Source organism: Cygnus atratus, chromosome 7 (genome assembly GCF_013377495.2).
Source record: "Cygnus atratus isolate AKBS03 ecotype Queensland, Australia chromosome 7, CAtr_DNAZoo_HiC_assembly, whole genome shotgun sequence".
NCBI classification, from domain to species: Eukaryota; Metazoa; Chordata; class Aves; order Anseriformes; family Anatidae; genus Cygnus; species Cygnus atratus.
In genome coordinates, this window is record NC_066368.1 from 25,039,416 (window position 1) to 25,060,804 (window position 21,389).

General features: G+C 50.5%; 1 protein-coding gene across 1 annotated transcript in view; it reads left to right on the forward strand.

The window, feature by feature from the left end:
• Positions 1-21,389, forward strand: part of CDH23 (cadherin related 23) — a 131,489-nt gene that overhangs the window by 45,835 nt on the left and 64,265 nt on the right. Inside the window, exons 8-9 of the mRNA XM_035537012.2 lie at positions 13,617-13,811; positions 16,534-16,662. Of these exons, the coding sequence (XP_035392905.2) occupies positions 13,617-13,811; positions 16,534-16,662 (324 nt within the window). The remainder of the gene's footprint in view (positions 1-13,616; positions 13,812-16,533; positions 16,663-21,389) is intronic.

The window sequence follows — 21,389 nt, forward strand, 5'->3', positions numbered from 1 at the left end:
CTCACCCTGTCCCCACGGGGGACGTCGGAGGGGAGCTGTCCCCTCCCAGTGACACAATGCCACCTGCACACGGCTCTGGGGCACACAAAAACATCAGATTTTTAGAGAACTGGAAGGGCTGGATTTTAACAACAACAATAAAAGGTACCTGGCTCTTCTGGAGGAACGCAATCATCGCACGCAACCAGAAGAGGTGTTTGTCACCGTTCCGGTCCCCTGCCTCTCTGACAGCTGATGGGATGGGGATTTGCAGAGCAGCTGGTGTGACCTGGAGGAGGGGATTAGCAGAAGACCCCTCCGCTTCGGACCCCCAGCCCCGGCGTGAAGCGTGCAGCCCCACGGCGCGCCTTGTTGCGCGTTATTGATTGCCGAACGGGCGCAGCTAAGTGCCTCTCATTAATATTTGTTTTGGTCTTTTCCCTGAATTCCGATGAGCGGGGGAGATGCCTCTTATCTCTCTCCTGCAGGTTTTCTTTCTAGAGGATTCCTCTGGCTGGTGACAAACCTGGCTTTGTGGCAGCCAGGCCGCCCGGCCCGCTGTCGGGAGGAGGGATGAGTGAGTAGCTGCCACGAAATCTTGGGAGCTCTGCAGAAAGAAAGTGAGGAACCAAAATTAACACAAAATTAAGAAGGAAAAAAAAAAGCGCCTGGCTTGCATTGTGCAGCTGAAGAATGTATTTCCATGCTCAGCTTGGTTTGTAAATCTCTAAAATGGAAGGATTTGGGCACATAGCAACTTAAATAATGCTGGCTAAAGGTAAAGGTATGTGCAAGGAGGAATTGGTGAGATTTGGAGCAGGTAGCCACGGACCCATTCTCAGGCAGGGCTTCTGTGGCTGGTTTTGAGGTGTTCAAGCTGAGTTAGTGGATGTGGTGTCTGTATCTCCTGGGCTGTCACAGTGGCAGCAGTCCCTTCAGCTTCCCAATGGCACACAAAATGGCTTTCTCTTCCATTTCTCTTCCTGGAGAGGAAACCTCTCCAGAGGAGGCTGTCCCACCTGCCCGTCCTTCAGCAGGGCAAGGCAACGTTGTTTTCTGTCCTCCACATTAATGCCTCGTTTGTTAGGCTTGACTTGAGCTGGTCCACCCCAGGCTGTGGAAATGCTTTGGGGCAGCTTTCAGCTATTCACATTGTGCCACCGAAATGAAAGATTTCTGGTGCACCCAAAAGCTCTGATGAAAGCTGCTTTAATACGGTCGTTCCTCTGGCTTTTCAGTGGCAACTTGGGTTCGGGTCTGCTGTGAAGCAATATCGGAGGCCATGGAGCATGAAAAGCTGCGTTTGTTTGTGGGTTACAAATGAAGACCTGTCAAAAACCTTTTTAAGCAGTGACAGAAGTTTTCTTTTTTCATGATACATTAAACTGAAAGGCTTTGCATGCCCTGGCTCTTCTCTTTCTCCCTTTCTACAAGTTGGGGGAAAAAATAGTGGGCTACGGCTGCTCTTCTTTTTTTGTGTCTTCCCATCCATTAGAGTCTTTTGGTGGGGTGTTTGGATTTTATGGGGTGCCCTAGCTTCTGGAAAGTGGTGTGTCCAGGGAGGAAAGGGGCAATGAGCATTGGAGAGGTGGGGTACAGAACACGAACCTCTCCTTGTGCTTGAAGCAAGCGCTTTGCCAGCCTCGCTTGGGAAAAGGGTGCAGGCTGCTTCCATCGATTTGGTGTCAAGAGCTGTTTTTCAAAGGGTAAACATGTTTATAGGATTCCTGTCCTTTTGTTGTAAGAAGTAGGATGTCGTGCCTGGACACAGGGGTTTGCTAGCAGAGTGTCACATCGGTTCTTCATCAACGTGTTTGGTTGTGCAGCCCCTTTCCTAGGAGTGCTGTGCGATCAGGGCATCATTCACTGCCAGCCCCTGCGCCTTGTTTCTTTCACCAGGCTCTGTGGTTTCCAGCTGTATATTCTGGGTTGGCATGAAGAAAGAGCTTTCATTTAACAGACCTTTTATCAGGTTGATTTCCCATTGCCTTTTCCCTTCGGGTGTGCTTAGGGGAGTTTGTTCTTTTTAACGGGTTTATTCCACTGGCAGCTATGGGTTTGAAAAGGCTGGGGGGCTTTGATTTGATGCCTGGAAAAAAAAAAAGTATTTAGTTTCTGGTCCCCTCCCGGGCTTGGGTGGATGGAAAGGAGGAGAAAACGTTGCAGACATTCACGGTTTGATGGGAAACTTCACGTGCTTCGTGTCTTCCGTGATGCTTTCACAAATTAGCAAACCTGGGATGTTTGCAACCTCTTCCACCAGTCTAGCGGCAGCTATCTCATCCCATCTTTGTCTCACACACGCTTTTCTTCTGCTGCCACCACCAGCTGAGCCCTGCCAGTGGTCCTCCAGGAGCCCCGGAGCAGGTAAGGTGCCAGACGGCCCCGCATATTTTAAGCGGTGCCGCTTGAGTTCCTGCACGTCACCTGCACCAGCACCATTAGCCCTCTGCACATCTGCTTCTATTTCTGCCCGAGATGGGGCCACGAGGCAAGACTATTATTTTTCGGCACTGTTTTTCCTTTATTTCACTGTTACGTTCCTCGAACCTCAAGTTTCTCCTAACTGGCCCTGGAAGCAGCAGAGGTTTGGTTTGGTGATTTGGTTAAATGGCTATGGGGGGGGGATTAAATTGAGCTTGACCCCTCCATACATCTCCCTTGCAGCTGAGGGCAAATTTAGCTGCTGATTCCAGAGCTTCCCTAAAACGGCTTCATCTGAAAATGCATTTTGGGCTCTCAAAGTTCAAGCATTTATCCTGAGCCAGAAATACACACAGATTTGCTCTCTAATTTAATAAAGTCATCCAAATAATATGATTTCTCCCATAACCATCGTTTATGTTTCACAGCAAAATGATAATGAGAAAGTCATTAGAAGTAATAAACAAAACAAAACCCACACAGCAAATCCTTCACTGAGCTTGACTGATGGGAAAAATAGCAGCATCTGAGGCTCAGGCCACACAATATTAGCTGGGTGCAGCTGGTTTTAAGTAGATGTGCTCTCGAAACATCAGTTAGCTTGTTGAATCTCGAAGGGCTGCTGGTGCCAGAGCGGGTGGGCACCCATGGGGCTGCCTTTCTTGCCTCTTTGGGGTTGGCTGTAGCTGATCCAGATCCTCCTCCTTGTCATGACTTGGACACAGACACAGACACAGATTTCTAGGTTGGAAGAGACCTCAAGATCATCGAGTCCAGCCTCCGACCTAACACTAAGTACTCCACTAAACCATATCGCTAAGCTCTACATCTAAACGTCTTTTAAAGACCTCCAGGGATGGTGACTCCACCACCTCCCTGGGCAGCCCGTTCCAATGCTTAATAACCCTTTCGGTAAAGAAGTACTTCCTAACATCCAACCCTGTTGCAACTTTCGCCCATTCCCCCTCGTCCTGTCACCAGGCACGTGGGAGAACAGACCAACCCCCACCTCACTACAGCTTCCTTTAAGGTACCTATAGAGAGCGATAAGGTCGCCCCTGAGCCTCCTCTTCTCCAGGCTGAACAAGCCCAGCTCCCTCAGCCGCTCCTCGTAAGACTTGTTCTCCAGACCCCTCACCAGCTTGGTCGCTCTTCTCTGGACTCGCTCGAGCACGTCCATGTCCTTCCCGTAGCGAGGGGCCCAAAACTGAACACAGTACTCGAGGTGCGGCCTCACCAGAGCCGAGTACAGGGGGACAATCACTTCCCTAGACCTGCTGGCCACACTGCTTCTTATACAGGCCAGGATGCTGTTGGCCTTCTTGGCCACCTGAGCACACTGCTGGCTCATATTCAGCCGACTATCAACCAGTACTCCCAGGTCCTTCTCTGCCAGGCAGCTTTCCAACCACTCATCTCCCAGCCTGTAGCTCTGCTTGGGGTTGTTGCGCCCCAGGTGCAGGACCCGGCACTTGGCCTTGTTGAACTTCATACAGTTGACCTCAGCCCTTGGCTGCTGCTGTGACGCCCTCCCTGCTCTGGCATTTGTTCTTTTTGGCCCAAAATAGCCCACATCTGTTGTTGGTGAGCATTCATTCACTGCTTTTCGCCCAGGCTTTGGGAGAGGGAGAAGATATTGGGAACGGCTGCTGTCTGCTAGTTTTCTTGGGACTGTCAGGCATCTTGGCAGGTCTCATTGGTTTTGGGATTTAGGGCACCTTTTGTTTATTTTTTTAAATATTGTTATTTGTATAGGTATGAAACAATCTCTCCTTAAAGCTCATATTTGCTGTTCCCACTTGAACTTTCTGGGTTTGTAGTGCTGGTCACTGTTGTGCTTGAGTCTGTTGGTGCTCCCCATGCTCTATGTAGTTCCTATGGGTGTGTAACCTTAAATCCTATGAACTCTGCAAAGCCCCAACAGAGGAGGTTTGAGTCACCCTTTCCTTCTTTGTTCTGTTTTTGGGGGTGGGCTCACATTGCTGTAAAGAGTGGTTGTTTGCCTGGAAAGCTTGCCGGGAGGGGGTTCTGGAGGCAGCAAGGTTTGGCAGTGCAAAAGCTTCAGCTTGGCCAACGTGGGAGGCCAGAAGAGGAGGCAGAAGAGGCTGTGGCTGCTGTCCCTTTCCCAGATCCTACCATCCCAGCTCCCATCCCTGGGACTGGTTTTAGTGCAGAATGGGGTTTCGTTTCCCCCAAACACCTCCCAAGAGGGTGATGAGTCCTTAGTTTTCAGCCCTCCTTCCCTGGCCTGACCTAAGTGCTGGCAAATAGCTCCTCCAAGGAAAATTAAATTAAGAAAAATCATTGTTTTTCCTCTTCTATGTGTTCAGTAGAAAATAACTAGATAAATAATAGAAGGCTGTCCCTGCAGAGCAGGAGGGGAATGCCTGGTGGGGGCGACAGGCTCTGCTGGGGCTGAAAGCAGAAGTGACTGCCTCGTGGTGGTGCTGAGGACCCTGGTGGCTCCTTGTGGCTTTGTGGGAGGAGGTATAAGGCTGATTTCGTTCCCTGCCGGTGGTGAAGGCTCTGTGGGACCTACCCTGTGTGTGGCCATGGCTTGGAGAAGCTGAGCAGAGTGTGTAAAATGTGAGTGAAAAGATGCTGATGGAAAGCGACTGCCTTTTGTAGGAAATAAGGAGAATTAATGAATCAGATCAGTTAAGGAAAGCAGGGATGCTTTGGGTAAGGTGGCAAAAAGAAAAAGACTGGAAAACAGTGTTTCTGTCTTTTTTTTATTTCCAGTTGCCCCTTTTTGTTGCCTTCCCAGTGCAAGAGCCTGAGTTGGGTAAAAGACAGAGGGGCTCTCCCCGGGGAGAGGTGCCAGGCTTTGGGGACGGACGTCCCAATTCTCATGCAGCAGCCAGTTGTTTGGAAATAGTTGCTCATCAGGCACTTATGGATCTTTTGAGCCCCTTTCTCCCCCTAATAATCCCACCTCTGGGGAGGTATCGATTCGCCGCCGCCGGCTGCCTCTTGGTATTCCGCTGTCTGGTTTGGTCTGTGTAAATCGCTGCGCTGTCATTTTCACGCCGCAATTACCTGCTCTGATTTCTTTCATCCCCTGTCCTTTGCCAGAGATCTAAACTCCGTATCGACAAACCACCCTGGAAAAAAGAGGGCCGGGGCTCGGGAAGAAGTTTAGCAGCACAGAAAGTTTGGGAAGAACTTTTCCCCTGGGCGTGATCATCTCGGGGTTGGGGTCTCAAAGCGGGTCGGTCTATTTTTATTATTTTTTTCCCTGCTGGAAAATGCTCATCTAACACAGGAGGGATGCTGTGAGTGTGACTTTGTGCCTTGCTTTTCTTGCTTGTGGAAACAAAGGAAATTATTAGCCAGGCTGCTGTGAGGCTGGGGTCGGTGGTTCCCAAATATGTAGTGTGAACGGAGGGAGGGATTTTGCTGGCCATCCTCAATCCTGTGTAGAAAGTTTAGGAGATGTCGCTCCTCCAGCAGAAGCACTGGGATGCAGGATGCTTGTCCATCCTGACATGCAGGCACTGCTGCAGGCAGAAAAGATTAACCAAAAAAAATGGAGAGAGAAAGGTTGAGTGCCAGGCACTCGAGCAGGAGTCTCGTGGTGGTGACCCACAGCAGTGGGGTGTCCTCTGCTCCCCCCACATCCCCCAAATTGCCCGGCACCGTGCTCGGCCCTGCACAACCCCACAGCTCCGAATGGAAAGGTGTTTGGTTATTAAAAGGGCACGGCTGGCCAGCCAGGGCTCTCGCTTGAGCACAGTCCCCATCCGAGCAGAGAATAAATTAAAAAGCCAACTGGCCGCGGCTGCCTCAGGAGCACCGGGACCAGAGATAGGGCCAGAAGTCAGATAGCAAACGGTGTCCAAAACGGCGGTGCCTGGTGCGAGGCGTGAAATTAAAACCTCCTCTGCCTCCTCCTGCACGCCGTAACAAAGCGCTTCCTTCCACAGTCTGCCGGCACCGGGAGTGCAGAGGAGAATAATTAAATACATGGAGATGTTGGGGCCAGGGGAAGGATGCTGATGCTCCTCTGCCCTGGACCTGAGCTCCTTGTTGTTCTGCAAAACCTGCTCCTGTGATGGGGTTTTGCACCAGGGGGGAGGAATTGGTTCCTTTGCTGTGTCCCCCCCATGCCAGCCCTGCTCTCCCCTGTCGTGCCAGCTTTACAGCCCTCAGGAAGGGCGAGCTGCTGCTCTTCCCCCAGTTACCACTAAGGAATGATGAAAAGGGCAGGACTTTTTAATCAAAGTTACATTAGGTGAGGCTTAGATTATTCACCCTGCTTTATTGCAGCTATTTTTACACGGGGGTTAGAAGTTAATGCTACCCGGTGAGCCTGGTTTTGCTGGATCCTGGCAAGCGCTGAAATCCATCAGCACATCCAGACAGGGTAGGAAAGAGCCCGAGCGCAAAATAAACCCACTAGCCGAGCTGGAAAAAAATAAGATAAAGAAAAGAAGAGCAGTCAGAAACAAACCTTAAAAATCCAGACCCACAGTAATAGATGGTCTGGTCTGGAGGGGCAAAAACCAGCCAGGACCATCAGCTGTAATCAGCAGGAGGCGAGCTGCTGTAATCAGCGTCCAAAGGGGGGAGGGTTGTTGGTTTTTTTTTTGTTTTTTTTTTTTTTCTTTTTGGTGTTTATGTTTTTAAGGGAATGCCAGGGGTTTAGGCTGCGCAGGTTGCTTGGAGCTGGCGAGGATGCTGGCAGAGCTGCTGTCATTTCCCCTGCCTGAAAAAAGATGCGCTGAGCTGAGAGAGGAAAAGGAAGAAGTTATCCATGTATTTCTAGAAAAGGGTAAAAAACCCAGCATTTTTTCTGTCTCTTGCCCCTCATTTTCCACCTGCATTATCCCTCTGGGGCAGCATCCCCATGTTCAGGGAGTTGCTTCCTGCACTGACACCGATGGAGGTGGCACAGGAGGCCAGGAGGATTTGGGAGACGGCTTGCAATGCCCATGCTGTTCCCCTGGCCTTCAAGGATACCCTCTGGAGGTCTCACTGAAGCACATTAACAATTTCAGATTATGGTTAATGTAGCGTCACTGCGCTACGGTGTTATAATTACATGCTTGTGTTCACGTTTATCCACCAAGGTTTTCTGCGGGCAGGGAGACACTTGTGTGTCAGCGACAAACCCAGAGCCCTACTTGTGTGGAAAGCCACGGGTGCACCCAGTGCTTTTTGGCAAGGTCTGTTTTTGACCCAGAAAAGGTTTTCGGGAAGAAATAGGAGAAAGATGTCACCGGTCCCACAGTGACACCTGCGCTCCGTGAGGTGACAGCGAGCCGTGCAGGGCTGCTTGGTGTGCCTGCAGCAGGAACAGCCACTTGGCACGGGTACCTGCTCATTTGGGGCCAGCTCTTCAGTAAAGGCTGGAGGAGGTGGTTTTAAAACCAGGGGAGCAGGTGCGAGGCTCTCTGCTCCAGCGGCAGGGCTTTTGAACATCTCAGCACAGCGTGCTGATGCCATTCCCTAAGTCCACCTGATGTAGGAACTGTTTAGCTCACCCCCATCTCCTGGGCATAGTAGTGTGATGGGTTTAGGGTTAGGTCTGGCATCCCTGGAGCACCAGCAGCGTGCTCGTCTTTGGGATCGACTTTAAAACTTTTAATCTGGTGCCAAATAAATAAATAAATAATGGAGATGGCAAAGCGGGCAGGTTTCCATCCGAGCAGGAGGGGCAGGAGGAGACGGTGAGAAGTCTTGGTGGAGAAGGGATGTCCCAATTCCTCCTCGGCCAGCTGGGCTGGAGACTGGATTCTCCTCGGGGCACAAGAGGGAGGGAGGAAAGTGGCTGGGACCCCTCTGAGGGCCTGGGAGGAGCAGATGGAGAGGAGACTGAGAGCAGATAAGTGCCTGCAGACCTCGTGGATGTGTTTGTGGTATGCTCTACAAATGAATGCAATACCTAATGATTCGTGGCTATTATTTGAAGGGCCCCACTGTTACAGATTTATTTGTCGTTTCCAGTAATAACACCGATGCTAATGAATTCATTTGTATTAATGCGGGTGTCGTGGGCTTCCGATGATGTTCCACGTTAATTAATGTACCATTAAAAGAAAGTGTCACCCAATTAATATCAAGTGGAAGCAGCGGCGCTGCTGTCCTGTCGTTAGGGTTTTGGTTGTTTTTGGTGTTTTCCTTTGATGTTTCAAATGTCTCGTTGGGCTCCCATCGGTTGTCTCCTCCCAGCTTTGTTTTGTTTTTGCCTACCTCCTCAATAATGGATGGAAAAGTAAGAGAAATGCAGCTTTTCCATCTCAATTGCTTGTGCCCTTCGTCCCTCACCATCTCCCAGCCCTCTTCCAGATGACTGGGGAAAATGGCAAATAATGGGCAAAGACCTTCACTTTCCCGGCAGGGCTCTGCTGCGAATACACTTGGCCCGATGATATTCCTTGTTTATAATTGTGCTTGGAGGGCAATGTGCTAGCTCACTGCATTGATTCAGAATTATTCCGTGCATTAATCAATGCCACGGAGTGCAGCCATATGGCTTAGAGAAGATGTGCGTGGCTCTGGTTCCTTCCCAGCCAAATTTGCTCCTTCCCAACCCAAATTGTTCTCCGGGAGGAAAGCATCCTATGCCTCCGGAGCACCCAGCGTGTGAATGTGCATCCGTGTGCCTTCTCTGGTGTCGTCCCTGGCTGCACATAGCCGAGGAGGAAGGTGTTGCGTGGCCGTGGGCTGAGCTGCTTGGCTCTCGTTGCTCGCTGGTGCTTCACGTGGAGGGAGGGGAAAAGGGACGATACCGGAGGGGATGGGGAAAAGGGCACGAGGAGGTGATTTATTAACCTGATGGGGAGCTACCTGGGGTTCATTTCCATGCACAGAGGTCCCTTGGGGCCAAACATGCCTGCCTGCTGATGTGCAAGGCAGTTCCAGGCAGCAAATGTCGCCGCGGATGCTCTGCTTGCAGACGTCCAGGTCCATGCTCACGCTGCCTTGCCTCCTTACAGGCACAACACCAGCAGTATTTTGAGATTGGGTTTGCACGGGGCTGTCACCCAACACTTCCCTGGGTGTCATCTGTGGCTTCCCAGGGTGGTCCTCGGGGGAAGCACCTCGCTTTCCCTGCCTTGAATTCGTCTGCTGAGAAGCAGCGCTCCCAGCCCCGCGCACGGTGGGCCAAGCCGGTAATTCAGTCCCCGGCTCCGACGCTGCGTCTTCTTCCAGCTGTGTTTATGGTGTTTTCAAAAGCCCCTCAATTGAATTATAGCTCTGTGGTGGCCGCTTGCCAGTGTCAGTCGATAATGAGGGAGGTCACTTAATAGAGAGAGCGGCAAGGGATACATATTAACGAGAGCTGATTGAAAGGTGGGGTGAATTTCAATCCAAAAAAAAAGAAGAAGAAGGGAAATTATCAGGTTTTAAAATCAAATTTTGAAATTGGAAATTGCTTGGCTCAGACTAGCAGTAATGCAATTAATAAATGTAATTAAAAGCGTAATAACGAACAAGGGAATTGGAAGCCCGCGCGCATCCGCGTGAGCTGGCGAGGCCCGTGCTGGCGGCCGGGGGAAAGCAAACCCGTGGGCCAGGGCTGGCTTCAACTCGTGGCAGAGCCTGCAGAAGGGGCCTGGGAACTGGGGTTTCATTGCCTCTGGGCTGCTTTGCCTCGGGCAAGAGGCACCGAGCATCCCTGCTGCCTCCTGCCCAGGAATGGGAGAGCATCGGTGTTGGGAGCCTTTGGCTCCAGCACTGGGATTTTTGGAGCAGGAGACTTCAGTCTGCTATGGGGAGAGGGAGCTGAGCTGCTGAAATGGCAGCAGGGATATATTTAAGGGTAATAGGCTGACCTGAGGGGTAGCATGAGCAGCCAAGCATCTCCTAACAGGAGTGGTCAGCAGGGGAAAAAAAAAAAAAAAGAGTAGACCCAATATAGGGCCGGAGAGATGGTTTTGGGGCTGATATGGAGAGCACAGCACTGGATCCCTCATGCCCCCCGTCCGCTCACGTTGCCTCCTGGCATCCCATCGACCTTCAGACAGCTGCTCGGCCAGATTGCCTGCCGTTTTCACACATTATTTGCATTGGTCCGGCGTGCACGCAGCCGCATCCTAATCGCCTCCACCGGCTTCTGCTGGGTGACTTTGCCCTGGGAGGTCGTGTGGAGGTCCTGCACGTGGCCAGATGCTCGAGAAGGGGCCTCAGGGGGCTTGAGCCTCTTCCTATGGGATTTTCACCATGGTGAAAATTTCCTTAGGGAAAAACCATGAGGCAAAAGTGGCCTCGCACACCGTGGATCCTCCCTGGGTGAAGGATGTGGTGCTGGAGCAGTCCGAAGCGGGACCCACTCCCCTTTGCCCTCCTCTTCCTCTGCAGGAGGCATCTGTCTGCATGGTTATTTTTATCTCACATCTGCTGGCGTCGTAACAAAGATTTAATGATATGACATGATTTTGTCATCTCTTCGTTTTTTTTTTTTTTTCTCCTGTGGGAAGTTTCACCACTGGCTGCCAGAGTGAGAGAAAAGCCTTAAAAATGGGAAAAAAAAATTAAAATGGGGGGCTTATGTAGGAAGCTCACCTGTTTGCCACAAGATGTTGTAGGCTCCTGTCTGTCTGCATTTCCATTCTTCTGGACAGAAGACAGATTTTGCTATTTCTGCCTCTCAGTGAATTAAACATAAGCATCGTTGAGGAGGAACGGCCAGGAGGGATGCTCAGAAGAGCCCCACAAATGGCCCAAATGCTCAGAAAGCAGAAACACGGCCCAGCCCGAGCAGCCCCGATGCTCGGTGTGCCCATCGCATCGCCCTGGGCCCTGCACTCTGCCTGTTCTTTGTGCTCCGACCCCAAAAGCGAGCCAGCGATGTCAATACAGATGTTTTGCTCTATTGTTCGGATGATGGGCTGCGTCTTCTGAAAAATAAGATGTCAGCCTCCTGCTGAGCAATAGCTTGAGCCTGCTTGACCCAAAAACAGCAAGAGGAATAAGATGCCTTTCCGCAGCTTTGAAGGCAGATGGTGTGAGACATCCCCTAGTCCTTACGGTGTCCTGAATGGGCACACGCTGCCCATGGGACCTTTATAGGGGCAGGAGGTCTTCATCTAGGGCTTGACCCCCTGTTTGTATGGGATTTGCTCTCCTGGCTGATGGAGGGACCTGAGCAGCAAAGCTGTAAAAAGGGGATAAAAATAAAGCTATGGCCACGTCGGAGCTCAGGCGGTGTCACCGGGATTTGTCACCTCCTTGTCCCCCCAGAAAGCGTCTCCCTTGGAAGGACGCGGCCGCTTCAGGCAAGGAGATGATGAACTCTTCTAAGCCTGCTCCCGGGCTATTGTCTGCAATACAATGCCGGGGAAATCAAGCTCTCCTCTAATCAGAGTGACCAGAGCGGATTTGCATGTTAAAAGGAGTGGCTGGGGGCACTTAAAAAGAGGAAACATATTCATCGAGCCTGGCTTTATCCTTATGAATATTATTCTTCCTGGGGACACTACATCCCAGACCTCGGTGCAACCCAGCTCTGTGAGCGGGTAATCTGCGGTGCTGATCCTGGCAGGAACCATGGATGGATGTTTGGATGGATGGATGGAGGTGCTGAGCAGGGCTGCAGGATGCTCTGAGGCTGCATGGTGGCTTGGGATAGCCCAAAAGAGGAGCTTGTGGGGATACCTAGTGCTACCCGAGGAGGTGTTCTGGGGTTGCCCCATAAGCAAAAGCCCCCCACAAAGGGCTCCTCCACCCTAGCACGCCTCCTGAGCCCTCCAAACTCCGTGAACACACAAGCCAGGTTTAAGACATGGCATGCACAGCACGAGGCCAGGGCTTGCGGGGCAGATCTGGGTTAAGCGTGACAAAAAGCGAGTAGTCGTAAGGCAAAGGGTAGCAAACTACTGGGATAAGTCAGCTGGGGAGGCTGTGATGTCTCTGTCGCTGGAAGGCTTTAAGGATGGAAATGATTTAGGTGTAGCGAGGGGACGGGTTTTTCTTTTGAGGTCCCTTTTGGCTGGATCTTTTATGCTTTTATGATTGTTGATCACAAAAAAAAAAAGTTGAACGTGCTTTAAAAAATAATCCCTGGGCCGTACCCTGCAAGGCTGCTTTTAGCAGTTTGATTTAGAGGAAGGAAAAAATAAATAAATAAAGCACAGAAATAAAAAGTCGAGGTGGGAGCTGCAGCCTCTCACACCTCGCAAGAGGTGACAGTGGGCAGGAGGTGTCAGGGACGTGTGCGGGGTCATGGCGTGCATCCAGGGTGGCTTCTGGAGCCTCTGCTCACAAAGGTGTGCTGAGGGCTCCCTGTTCCTTGTGCTTTGACTGAGCTCACAGCAAATCCTGTTGCTGGATGTGCCCACCCTGAGCACCACTCGGATGCTGCAGCTCGTTTCTGATGTTTTGTTCAAGGCGATGAAACCCGAGGGCTGGGTCTGCTCCTCTCCCTCCCTACTCGCCAGCAGTTCCTGATGCTTCCCCTCGGGCTGAGCAGGGCTAATTTGCCGGGGCTGCATTTATCTTGCAAACGCACGCATGGCCCTAACCTGTGCCCCCCTGCAGCCCACGTCCCCCCCAGCACAGCCTTTTTGCTCGCCAGCCCTGCCTCTGCCCTCGCAGCGAGGCAAATACACGAGTTTAGGATTTGCATAGGAACATGCAGCTGTTCCACCAAAAATGGATAATTGTTCTCCCCGCTGCGAAGTTAAACAATAAGAAGTGCCAAACTGCACTTGCCGTTGCTGATTTTGTGCACTCAGCTGCATATTTTATGCATGTAGATTAGTTACAGATTTATGACGATTTAACTGTTAATGCCTGCATTAATCGGGCCAGGTTGTAGTTGCTGTGGAAACTCCAATGTTGAGTTTTATGTAAAGTTCTGTGTTGCATTTAATGCATTTGGTGTGCGTGTGTGTGTGCTCTTCTATATTTAATGCCTTACGGTGAAAGCGGCGAGTAAATTGGCACTGAAAATAAAAGTGCCTTTGGGCAGAAAACAAGTTTCAGTAAAGAGTGAGTAGTTTTTTCTGGAAAGTTGTGATGTCTGGGAAAATAAGGGCTTGTGATAGAGTGCCATCTTGACCACAGCTGTATAACTATGATTATAAGCATGCAACAACTATTATAGCTGCCGCAATCCTGTAATAAAGGAAACAGCTGTATAACTTAGAAACGTTCTAAAAATACAGCTTGGGTCTCTGGATATCGGTTCTGGTGGGCAACAGAAATTGCTGACGTGCGTCTGATGGGGAAATATGCTGGTGCATGGCTTTAAATTTTGTTCCCAGAATACTCCGGTGGGCACTCCAATTTTCATCGTGAATGCCACGGATCCGGACCAGGGGGCGGGGGGCAGCGTGCTGTACTCCTTCCAGCCTCCTTCCAGCTTCTTCGCCATCGACAGCGGCCGCGGCATCGTGTCGGTCATCCGGGAACTGGACTACGAGGTGACGCAGGCGTACCAGCTCCAGGTCAACGCGACGGTGAGTCTGCTCCTGCTCGTGTTTTTCTGGAGGGATGGAGCCACTGCTAACTCGCTTTGTTGCCCTGTCGTCTTGTGGACATCCAGTTTTCCTGTAAACTATCAATGCTGGGTGGATTCAGTGGTGGTATGGGAATAGGGGAGCTGATATGGGCATTTTGGGGGTAGCTGCAGCATCGCAGGGCAAGGTGCAGAGCATTGATGGTCATCAGTGGCCAAGCTGCCTGCAACTCTGAGCATTTTCCACCTAGAAGGACATTGTTGCAATGCGTTGGGCAGTTCCTGGAGCACAGCTGCTCCTCTCCAGCAGCACTTTGGACTCTATGACCTTGAAGGTCTTTTCCAACCAGAACGATTCTGTGATTTATAACACTGAAAAGCAAGGATTTGGCATAGCATCTAGAGCCAGGAGAGCCCATTAAGTCCACTGGTCCCATTCCTTAGCATCCTGGTTTATTATGGCTGGATTCACCTATACGAAATCTGCCGAGTCTTGCTCAGCAATAGCTGAGTTCAGACCTCAAGAGTGCAGATTTTGTTGGGCAGGGGTGGAGAAACCAAGACCCTAATTAGTCAATACCAGGAGAGGCTTTCCCACATGGCCACAATGGCAAGTTCATGCCCCACCACAAATGGGAACCTTCCCATTCCTGTAGGTCTGTAGGGAGGGAATAAATAAGGTGCACCAGGCAAGATGCTCTGTGCAGCAGCTCTGTTCCCATCTCAGATGCAACCGAGACAGGTGAGATTCAGCCCTGCAGTATATCTGATCCACTGTGTGTACAGGAGGGGGGGAAAACCCTTCCTGCCCCCTCCAGGCAGCTGGCTGGAGCTCTTGAAGCATGTGATTCGATCAAGATCATTGTCTTGCTGCAGAGCCACAAATGTCACGAGGAGGTGGAGAGCTGCGCAGGGCTTCTTTGGTTTTTGCGGCCATGGAGGTTGGGTACGCACAGACTGCGGGGCCGGGGGCAAACACCTCAACCTTTCAGCCCCATTCCTGCATGTTTAGGGCCGTGGAAATTTCCCCCCAAAGCTTATTTTTCCCTGAAACGTATCTCACTTTATTTTAAGTGCTCCAGCAGCGAGTCCTCCATCTCCCCCCGGTAAACACTGCGATGTTTCATTGCCTCCACTGCTGAGACACATCAAATCCTCTGAAGTTAACTGTCTCACCACTGCTTCCAGTCTAACAATCTGATGGAGTTTGCCTGAAAAACTGGTGAATGCCTCACATCCTGCAGTGCTTTGCCAGTGACATCACATAGGCATATTGGTCACGTAGGCTCTCACCTTCCTCTTCCATAAGCCAACGAAGCTGAGTTGATGTCCCCACCTCTAGATCATCCTGTGTCTATCAGTTGGCCTTTTCATGGTAGTCCAGCTCCATTGTTAGGTGTCACACCAGACCTGGACTTGTGGATGTAGTAAGAAAAGAAATACAAATACCAATGGAAATGGGCCCTTCTTCCATGTCTCTGATTCTGGTTGCCTTAAGGACACAAGGATGCTGCCTCCGTCCACCCAGCTCCATCCAGCCCTCTAGAGCTAGAAGGGGATGGGCAAATGCAGCATCCTGCTTGCCTGGAGAAGAGCATGGGGACCTTGTTTGGTGGGGTTGGGGTTGGGTGAGGGCTGTAGGAAGAGCTGTGGAGCCTTGGTGCGAGGCAGGAGCTGTGCGGTGCCGGGGCTGGAGGCAGCAAGGGCAGAAGGAGATGGAAAGGGCAATGTGGGAGAGGCTAGATGGGGAAACGTGCAACGCGCTTGCTTTTCTGTGCTATCTGTAATGCTTTAACCAAAATTTAAGAGGTGAAGGGGAGGGAAAAAAACATTATCTGAAGAAACGAAAGACTTCAACCTGATAATGATAACAGCAGAGTGCGAGTCAGAAATAAGCATCAATCCAGGCCATAAACGCTGAGGCCTGCAGGTTAAGAGGATAATGTACAAGCTGTGTTGTTGAATACGGTTTAAATTAACATTAATCTTCTGGCAATCAGTCCTTGGCGCTGTTCAGAGCCATTTTGCAGAAGTGTGCGGTAACCTCTAATGGTCGCCTTTCACCACCGTGCTTGATTAGGGGGTCAGGAGAGATTTATTTCCTTCCCTTTGTGCCTTGTCTGCTCTGCTCCTGCCCTTCTAGCAAAGGGCTGAGGATGTCAGGGCGGCTTTTGAGCACCCATGGGATGAGCCAACAGCAAGAGTGGGGCACTGCCCCAAGAAGCCTCTAGCAGCCTTTCTCCAGAAGACGCAATGATGCTGGTGGGCTTTGCTGTGGAGAACCAGGCGTGCAAAGGCGTCAGCCCTGGTGGGTCTGGGGCTTTTTGCCACGATATTTTGGCTGCTCCTGCTACTTCTGAGGGGGTGCAGGGATGAGGGTCCACCTGCCACCACGCCTGAGACTAGGCTGTAGCTGCAATGGGAGGGAATTTCTGTTTTCAAGTAGGTGTTGAACAAAACGTTGCTTGTTTTCCACCCAAAGCACGATGACAATCAAACTGGCACTCACTGTATATTAAAAGGGGAAATGCTGGAAAGAAATGCATGTTGTATTCCAGCTCAGAGGGAGGTATAGTGGATGATAATTCCAGCAGGTAGCTTGAAAAAGAGGTGATTACCTGGGCTACTCATAGATTTTGACCAACTACAACTGAGAGCCTTTATGCCGTTGAATAATTCTATTTTTTTCTGATAAAAACCCTTTCCTGCCCTTGCTTTTCAAGGACCAAGATAAGAACAAGCCACTATCCACTCTGGCCAACCTGGCAATCACCATCACGGATGTTCAGGACATGGACCCCATCTTCATCAACCTGCCCTACAGCACGAACATCTACGAGAACTCGCCTCCGGTAAGGGCTGCCGCTTCACGCTGACATGCCAAGGGGGTCGGGGCAGGCTGTAGGACAGAAAGCACGAAGGATCCCAAAGCTGCTGGAGGAAAACCTCCTCTTCGCAGGGAAATTCATCCGTACTCCCGTCAGGGCTTTGTATTGCTGGGGAGACAAGTCAAGAGCCAAGGGCTAGGTTCAAATGGCATCTTGATAGAGGCAAGCCTTTTTCTTTCTAAAATGACGTGTTTCAAGTTAAATCCAATATATGTTGTGCTTTTTAAAAAGGGAGCCTCAGTCAGGAGGTATAGGAAGCCTGAAACAGAAGGAAAATATTTTCTTAAAACATTTTTTCAGAAATTTTAGGAAGGATTTATGTTGTTCTTAGCACACGCTCACCCCCTTTCTCCCCTACAGCATCCACGCATGCCATTCCTAATAGAAAACTTGAAGAAAAACATAAATGTTCCTGAAACGAGGCAGTTTTGAAAATGCCAGAGTGATCAGCCATTTCAGCATTTTGAGTCTTTTCCCCCAGGTTTTGCTAAATTGATCCAATCATTTCAATCCTTCTGAAACTGGGTTTGTCAGCAGACTTGCTGTTCGTGGAAATGTCTCCCCATCCCCAAACGCAGCAGCGCCTTCCTCCTACGGGGAGCACGGGGGACAGCTTCTGCTCACTTCACCCCAAGCACCAGCCCAAGGCAGCCAAATCCACCTCCCCAGCTTCACCCGTAGGGCAAATATTTTTGTACATGGATTGAAAAACATTCTGTCCTAGAATGGTGCTTCTCCATCCCACAACACCTCAGTCATGCTAGGTCTGGAACACCTTATGGCTCACTTCTTGCAGTGGCAAAGTCTCGTTTCTTTATGCCTTTTTATTCACTTTGGAGCAAAATTCTGTCTCTGACTGCTCCGAGTGTGCCGGATCAATAGGGCTAAGTCCTCCTGTCACAAATCCCACGGTCAGGCAGCACATTACCCGTCTGCTAGCCCAAAGATGGCCAGAAAATGGCTTCATGAATTACTTTCATGAGGTTCAGCGCTGTTGAGATTAAGGAGTATTTCTGTGGTGGGCTGTATAAGACACAAGGGAAAAAAAAGCACTACTCAGATCACTCTTAACTTGGGGGGGGAAGAAAATGTAGATGAAATTGTAGAAATGGAAGTCCCACAGGTGTCAAAAAATTATAGATTGCATCACTGTCATGGAGTGACCTGGTGTACAGTAGGCAAAACAGCAAATAATCGCTGTGTAAGCCAAGATGGGAAATGAATGAAGCCCTGCTAGCCCACCCAGTTCCTCTTGGCCCTGTGTGACATCTCCAAAGACATCGAGGTAGGATAAAAAGGAACAAAGCCAAGCAGAAGAAGGTGAAAAGCAGCGTTTGGGTCCATCTCGTGGCCTTTGTTCCCATGGGAAGGGGGTGATGAGTGCAGCTTGCACCAAGCAATCCTCTCCAAAGGATTTGGTTCAGCCCCAAAGTCCTGTCCTTCAGGGGAGGAATCTCACAAGATGAGCTTGTCTTCTGCTTAGGGTTTAGTACAGGGGCTCTCCAATGGCAAATCTCTCCACGGGAAACCTCCTCCTGCGCTCTGCCTTACCACCCGCGGGAGCCTGCTTGGCTTTGGGAAGGATAACGGCAGGTTTGGGTCAAGGTGTTAAGGCTCGGCCAGCTTCTGCCCGAAACAGGGCTTCCGTGCACCCAGTTTAAGGGGTTTGTGGGGGACATTTGGTGTGCTGAGGCCATCTCCTGCCAGCCCCAGCCCCGGAGATGGCTCAGGCTTCCCCCACGCGCCCGCTTGCCACCGCTCTCCCCTTTTATCTGTGGCGCACAGTGTGTCTGTGCTCCTCTATCAATGTATCGGGCGAGAATACCTAATCTAAAGTGTATACATTACCTAATAAAATCCTTCTTATTTGGGATTATTGCATCAAATTTTAATTTCCTCACTCGAGCAACAGCATGTCAGCCAGCCCGTCAGTGAAGAGCCGATAGAAGGTGAAAAGAGTGGATAAACTGCAGCAAATTACTGCAAACAGATCTCTATCAGCCCTTTGACTGGAATTGACTGGAATTAAGAAGTGAGAAATAGGATTTTTGCCTCCAAATCTGCCGTGGCAGCTTTCTGAGGCGCTCTCCCCCCCTCCGCCGGCTCCTCCCGGTGCTGCGCCGTGCCTTTCAAGTCCCTAATCTTGCAACGGGTAGAGAGGGGAGAGGAGTGCCGTGATTTTTTGGCAGACCAGGATCTGGTAGCACAACTGGAAGCGTTTTGGGCTCACATTTATTTGGACACCAAGAAGAAAGACTCGTCTTGTCGGGCAAAGGAAGGGAACGCAGTGGGGAGAGGTTTTGCTGTCCCTGGAGGTGTTGTGTCTTCTTCCTTGGCACTGGTTATCATCCCAGCCTGCCTCGGACATCTCTCCCAGGGCACCCAAGGTGTTGATGTGTTTCTTCATCCTTGGAGTCTTTTTGGGTGCCCATCATCACGCTGTTCGCAGGCCAGATAGCATCCCCGATGCTCTCCAGATAAGTTAGTAGGGGCTGGAGGAGAGGTGCTGACGGTCTGATGTGAGGTCCAGGCACCATCACAGCTTCAGTTTGGGGTGAAAGAGGTGAAATCCACATGCTAAGAGAGGAGCTGAGGCCCCTGGAAGCCTGCTTTATCCCACAGGGAGCCATGCAAAGGCACGGGGGGGGGGCAAACCCCGCTGGCGCTCGGTCCTGAGATCAGCAGGTGTGTTCCCTTGCAATAGCATGGTATAGATCCATGTAAAATATCATTAAAACAGTTTTAGTTCTTCAGCACCACCCCCTCCCCTCCAAAAACTCCTTGGGTTAAAGAAATAATGTAAAATCAGTGCTATTTTTGCCCTAGAGTCTCAATAGCTCCAAGTTAATTCTTTCTTACAATATTTCTAGTCCATCAGTGTGAACACTTTATTAAAAGCTCAGGGTTTTATTAAAAAAGGATTGATTTACCCCTGCCCCTCTTCAAAAAAACCCTCAAACTTTGTTTGGATAATGTGCCATTCTTTATTTTCTTTGCTTTCTTTTAAGCATAGACTCTTCCAAGTTATTACTTTTCTAAATCTTCTCCCTCCTTCCCTAGAGGGAGAGTTATTCTGCTCCAGTTTATACCCACCACCCAAGTCTTTTCATTGCTTTAAGAAGTGCCAGGAGCATTTGGGAGTTTTTGAGGGCCATGGGTTCACACCACAAATCCCTGGGGTGAGCCCCAGGCAGAGTTCCTGGTGCTGGAAGACAGCTTGGGATTTCCATCCTCATGGAAATCCCTTTTTTTTGCCAGATGTTTTGCTCAAGGTGGTCGGATGGTCCCCTCCAATGTAGGGTGCAGCTTCTCCCCCCCCTTGCCATGGCAAGAACTAAGTAGTGCAAGGAATAGCATTGTGGTCTGGTGGGATTTTTGGAAGAGGAATTGGAAATTGAGATGTGGCTGGTGAGAGGTCAATCTTTGCCGTCGTGTGATGGCTTTAGCCAAGGGTTGGGCTTGGTTTTGTGTGTTTTCCCATTTCTGGTCTCTCTGTTTGGTTATTTCTGCTGGTGGTGGGCAAGGCCCTTTGTGATCATCACAGGCACTAAGAAATGTCTATAGCCTGTGGGTAGCATCAAATTTTGCATCTTTTTTTCTCTCTGTCTCATTCCATCTTATTCTGAAAGGGAATCCCCCTTCCATTGACCACGCTCTGTGGCTCTCTGCATCGGTTGTTCCTACTGGCCATAAAACCGGTAACTGCTGCCGGCTCGGTGGATACCCATTCTGCCTGTCCTGCTGCTACTCCAGAGGGTCCAGACAGATCCTAAACATGGTGGGGATGCTTCCTGGAAGCTGGGATCTTCCTCTTCCATCCCCATTTGTGTGTGCCCTTAGCATCTTGTGCTCTGTCGGTGGGCGATGAGTGAGCTGTTGGAGCAGCCAGGTGCCTTTGCACACCGTGGGGCTCCCCATCTGCTTGCTTTCCCCTTTCTTCATGCTCTTTTGGAACGGACAATTCCTGTCCGTGATGTAGAGGTTCTCCAGAGGCTGCTGAGCCTCACCAGCCGAGCGCTGCCCAAAGGCCAGTGCCCTGGGATTTACGGTGCATGTTCTGGGCTAACCGCAGGGTTTTGCTTAAAGAGCCTATTGAAATGCCCTTGGAGATCAGGGAAGGGACTGACCTGCCTGCCCTAAAAGCCAGGGACGTGGCAAGTCCCTGTTCTGCACCGGTGATGCTTCTGTAGCACCTCTCCCTTTGGCCTCCAGCTGAAGGAGTGCGGGGCAAATGCAGCGCTGCCGCCCGCCGTGCTCCCTCATTAGCCATGCAAACACCTCCGCTGACATTTTCTTTGAGGGCAAGGAAGAAAAAAAAAAAAGATTGCTTCTTTTCCCACTGTTTAATAAACCAATGAAAACAACAACAGCTGAGTTGTAAATTTTTTCACACTCCATTAATTATGTGCATGTGCCTGTGTTTGTATTCACATGGGCTCGCTGCAGTGCGGCGGGGGACGCACAGCTTCTGGAGCTGACAGGAGTGTGTGATATTTGTATTTTAAGAGCTGAACAAGGACCTTGGGTCACTCTTGTGGTCCTCGCTGTCTTGTGGGGGCCTCAAGTACCTTAGTGCTGGGCTATGAGCAGGATGGAGGATGAGCTTGCAGAGTCCCCTGCCTGTGGGCAATCCCCTGTTCTCAATGTCCATCCTTCTCCTCCTTATTGCCTTCAATTAAACCTTTGCAGCT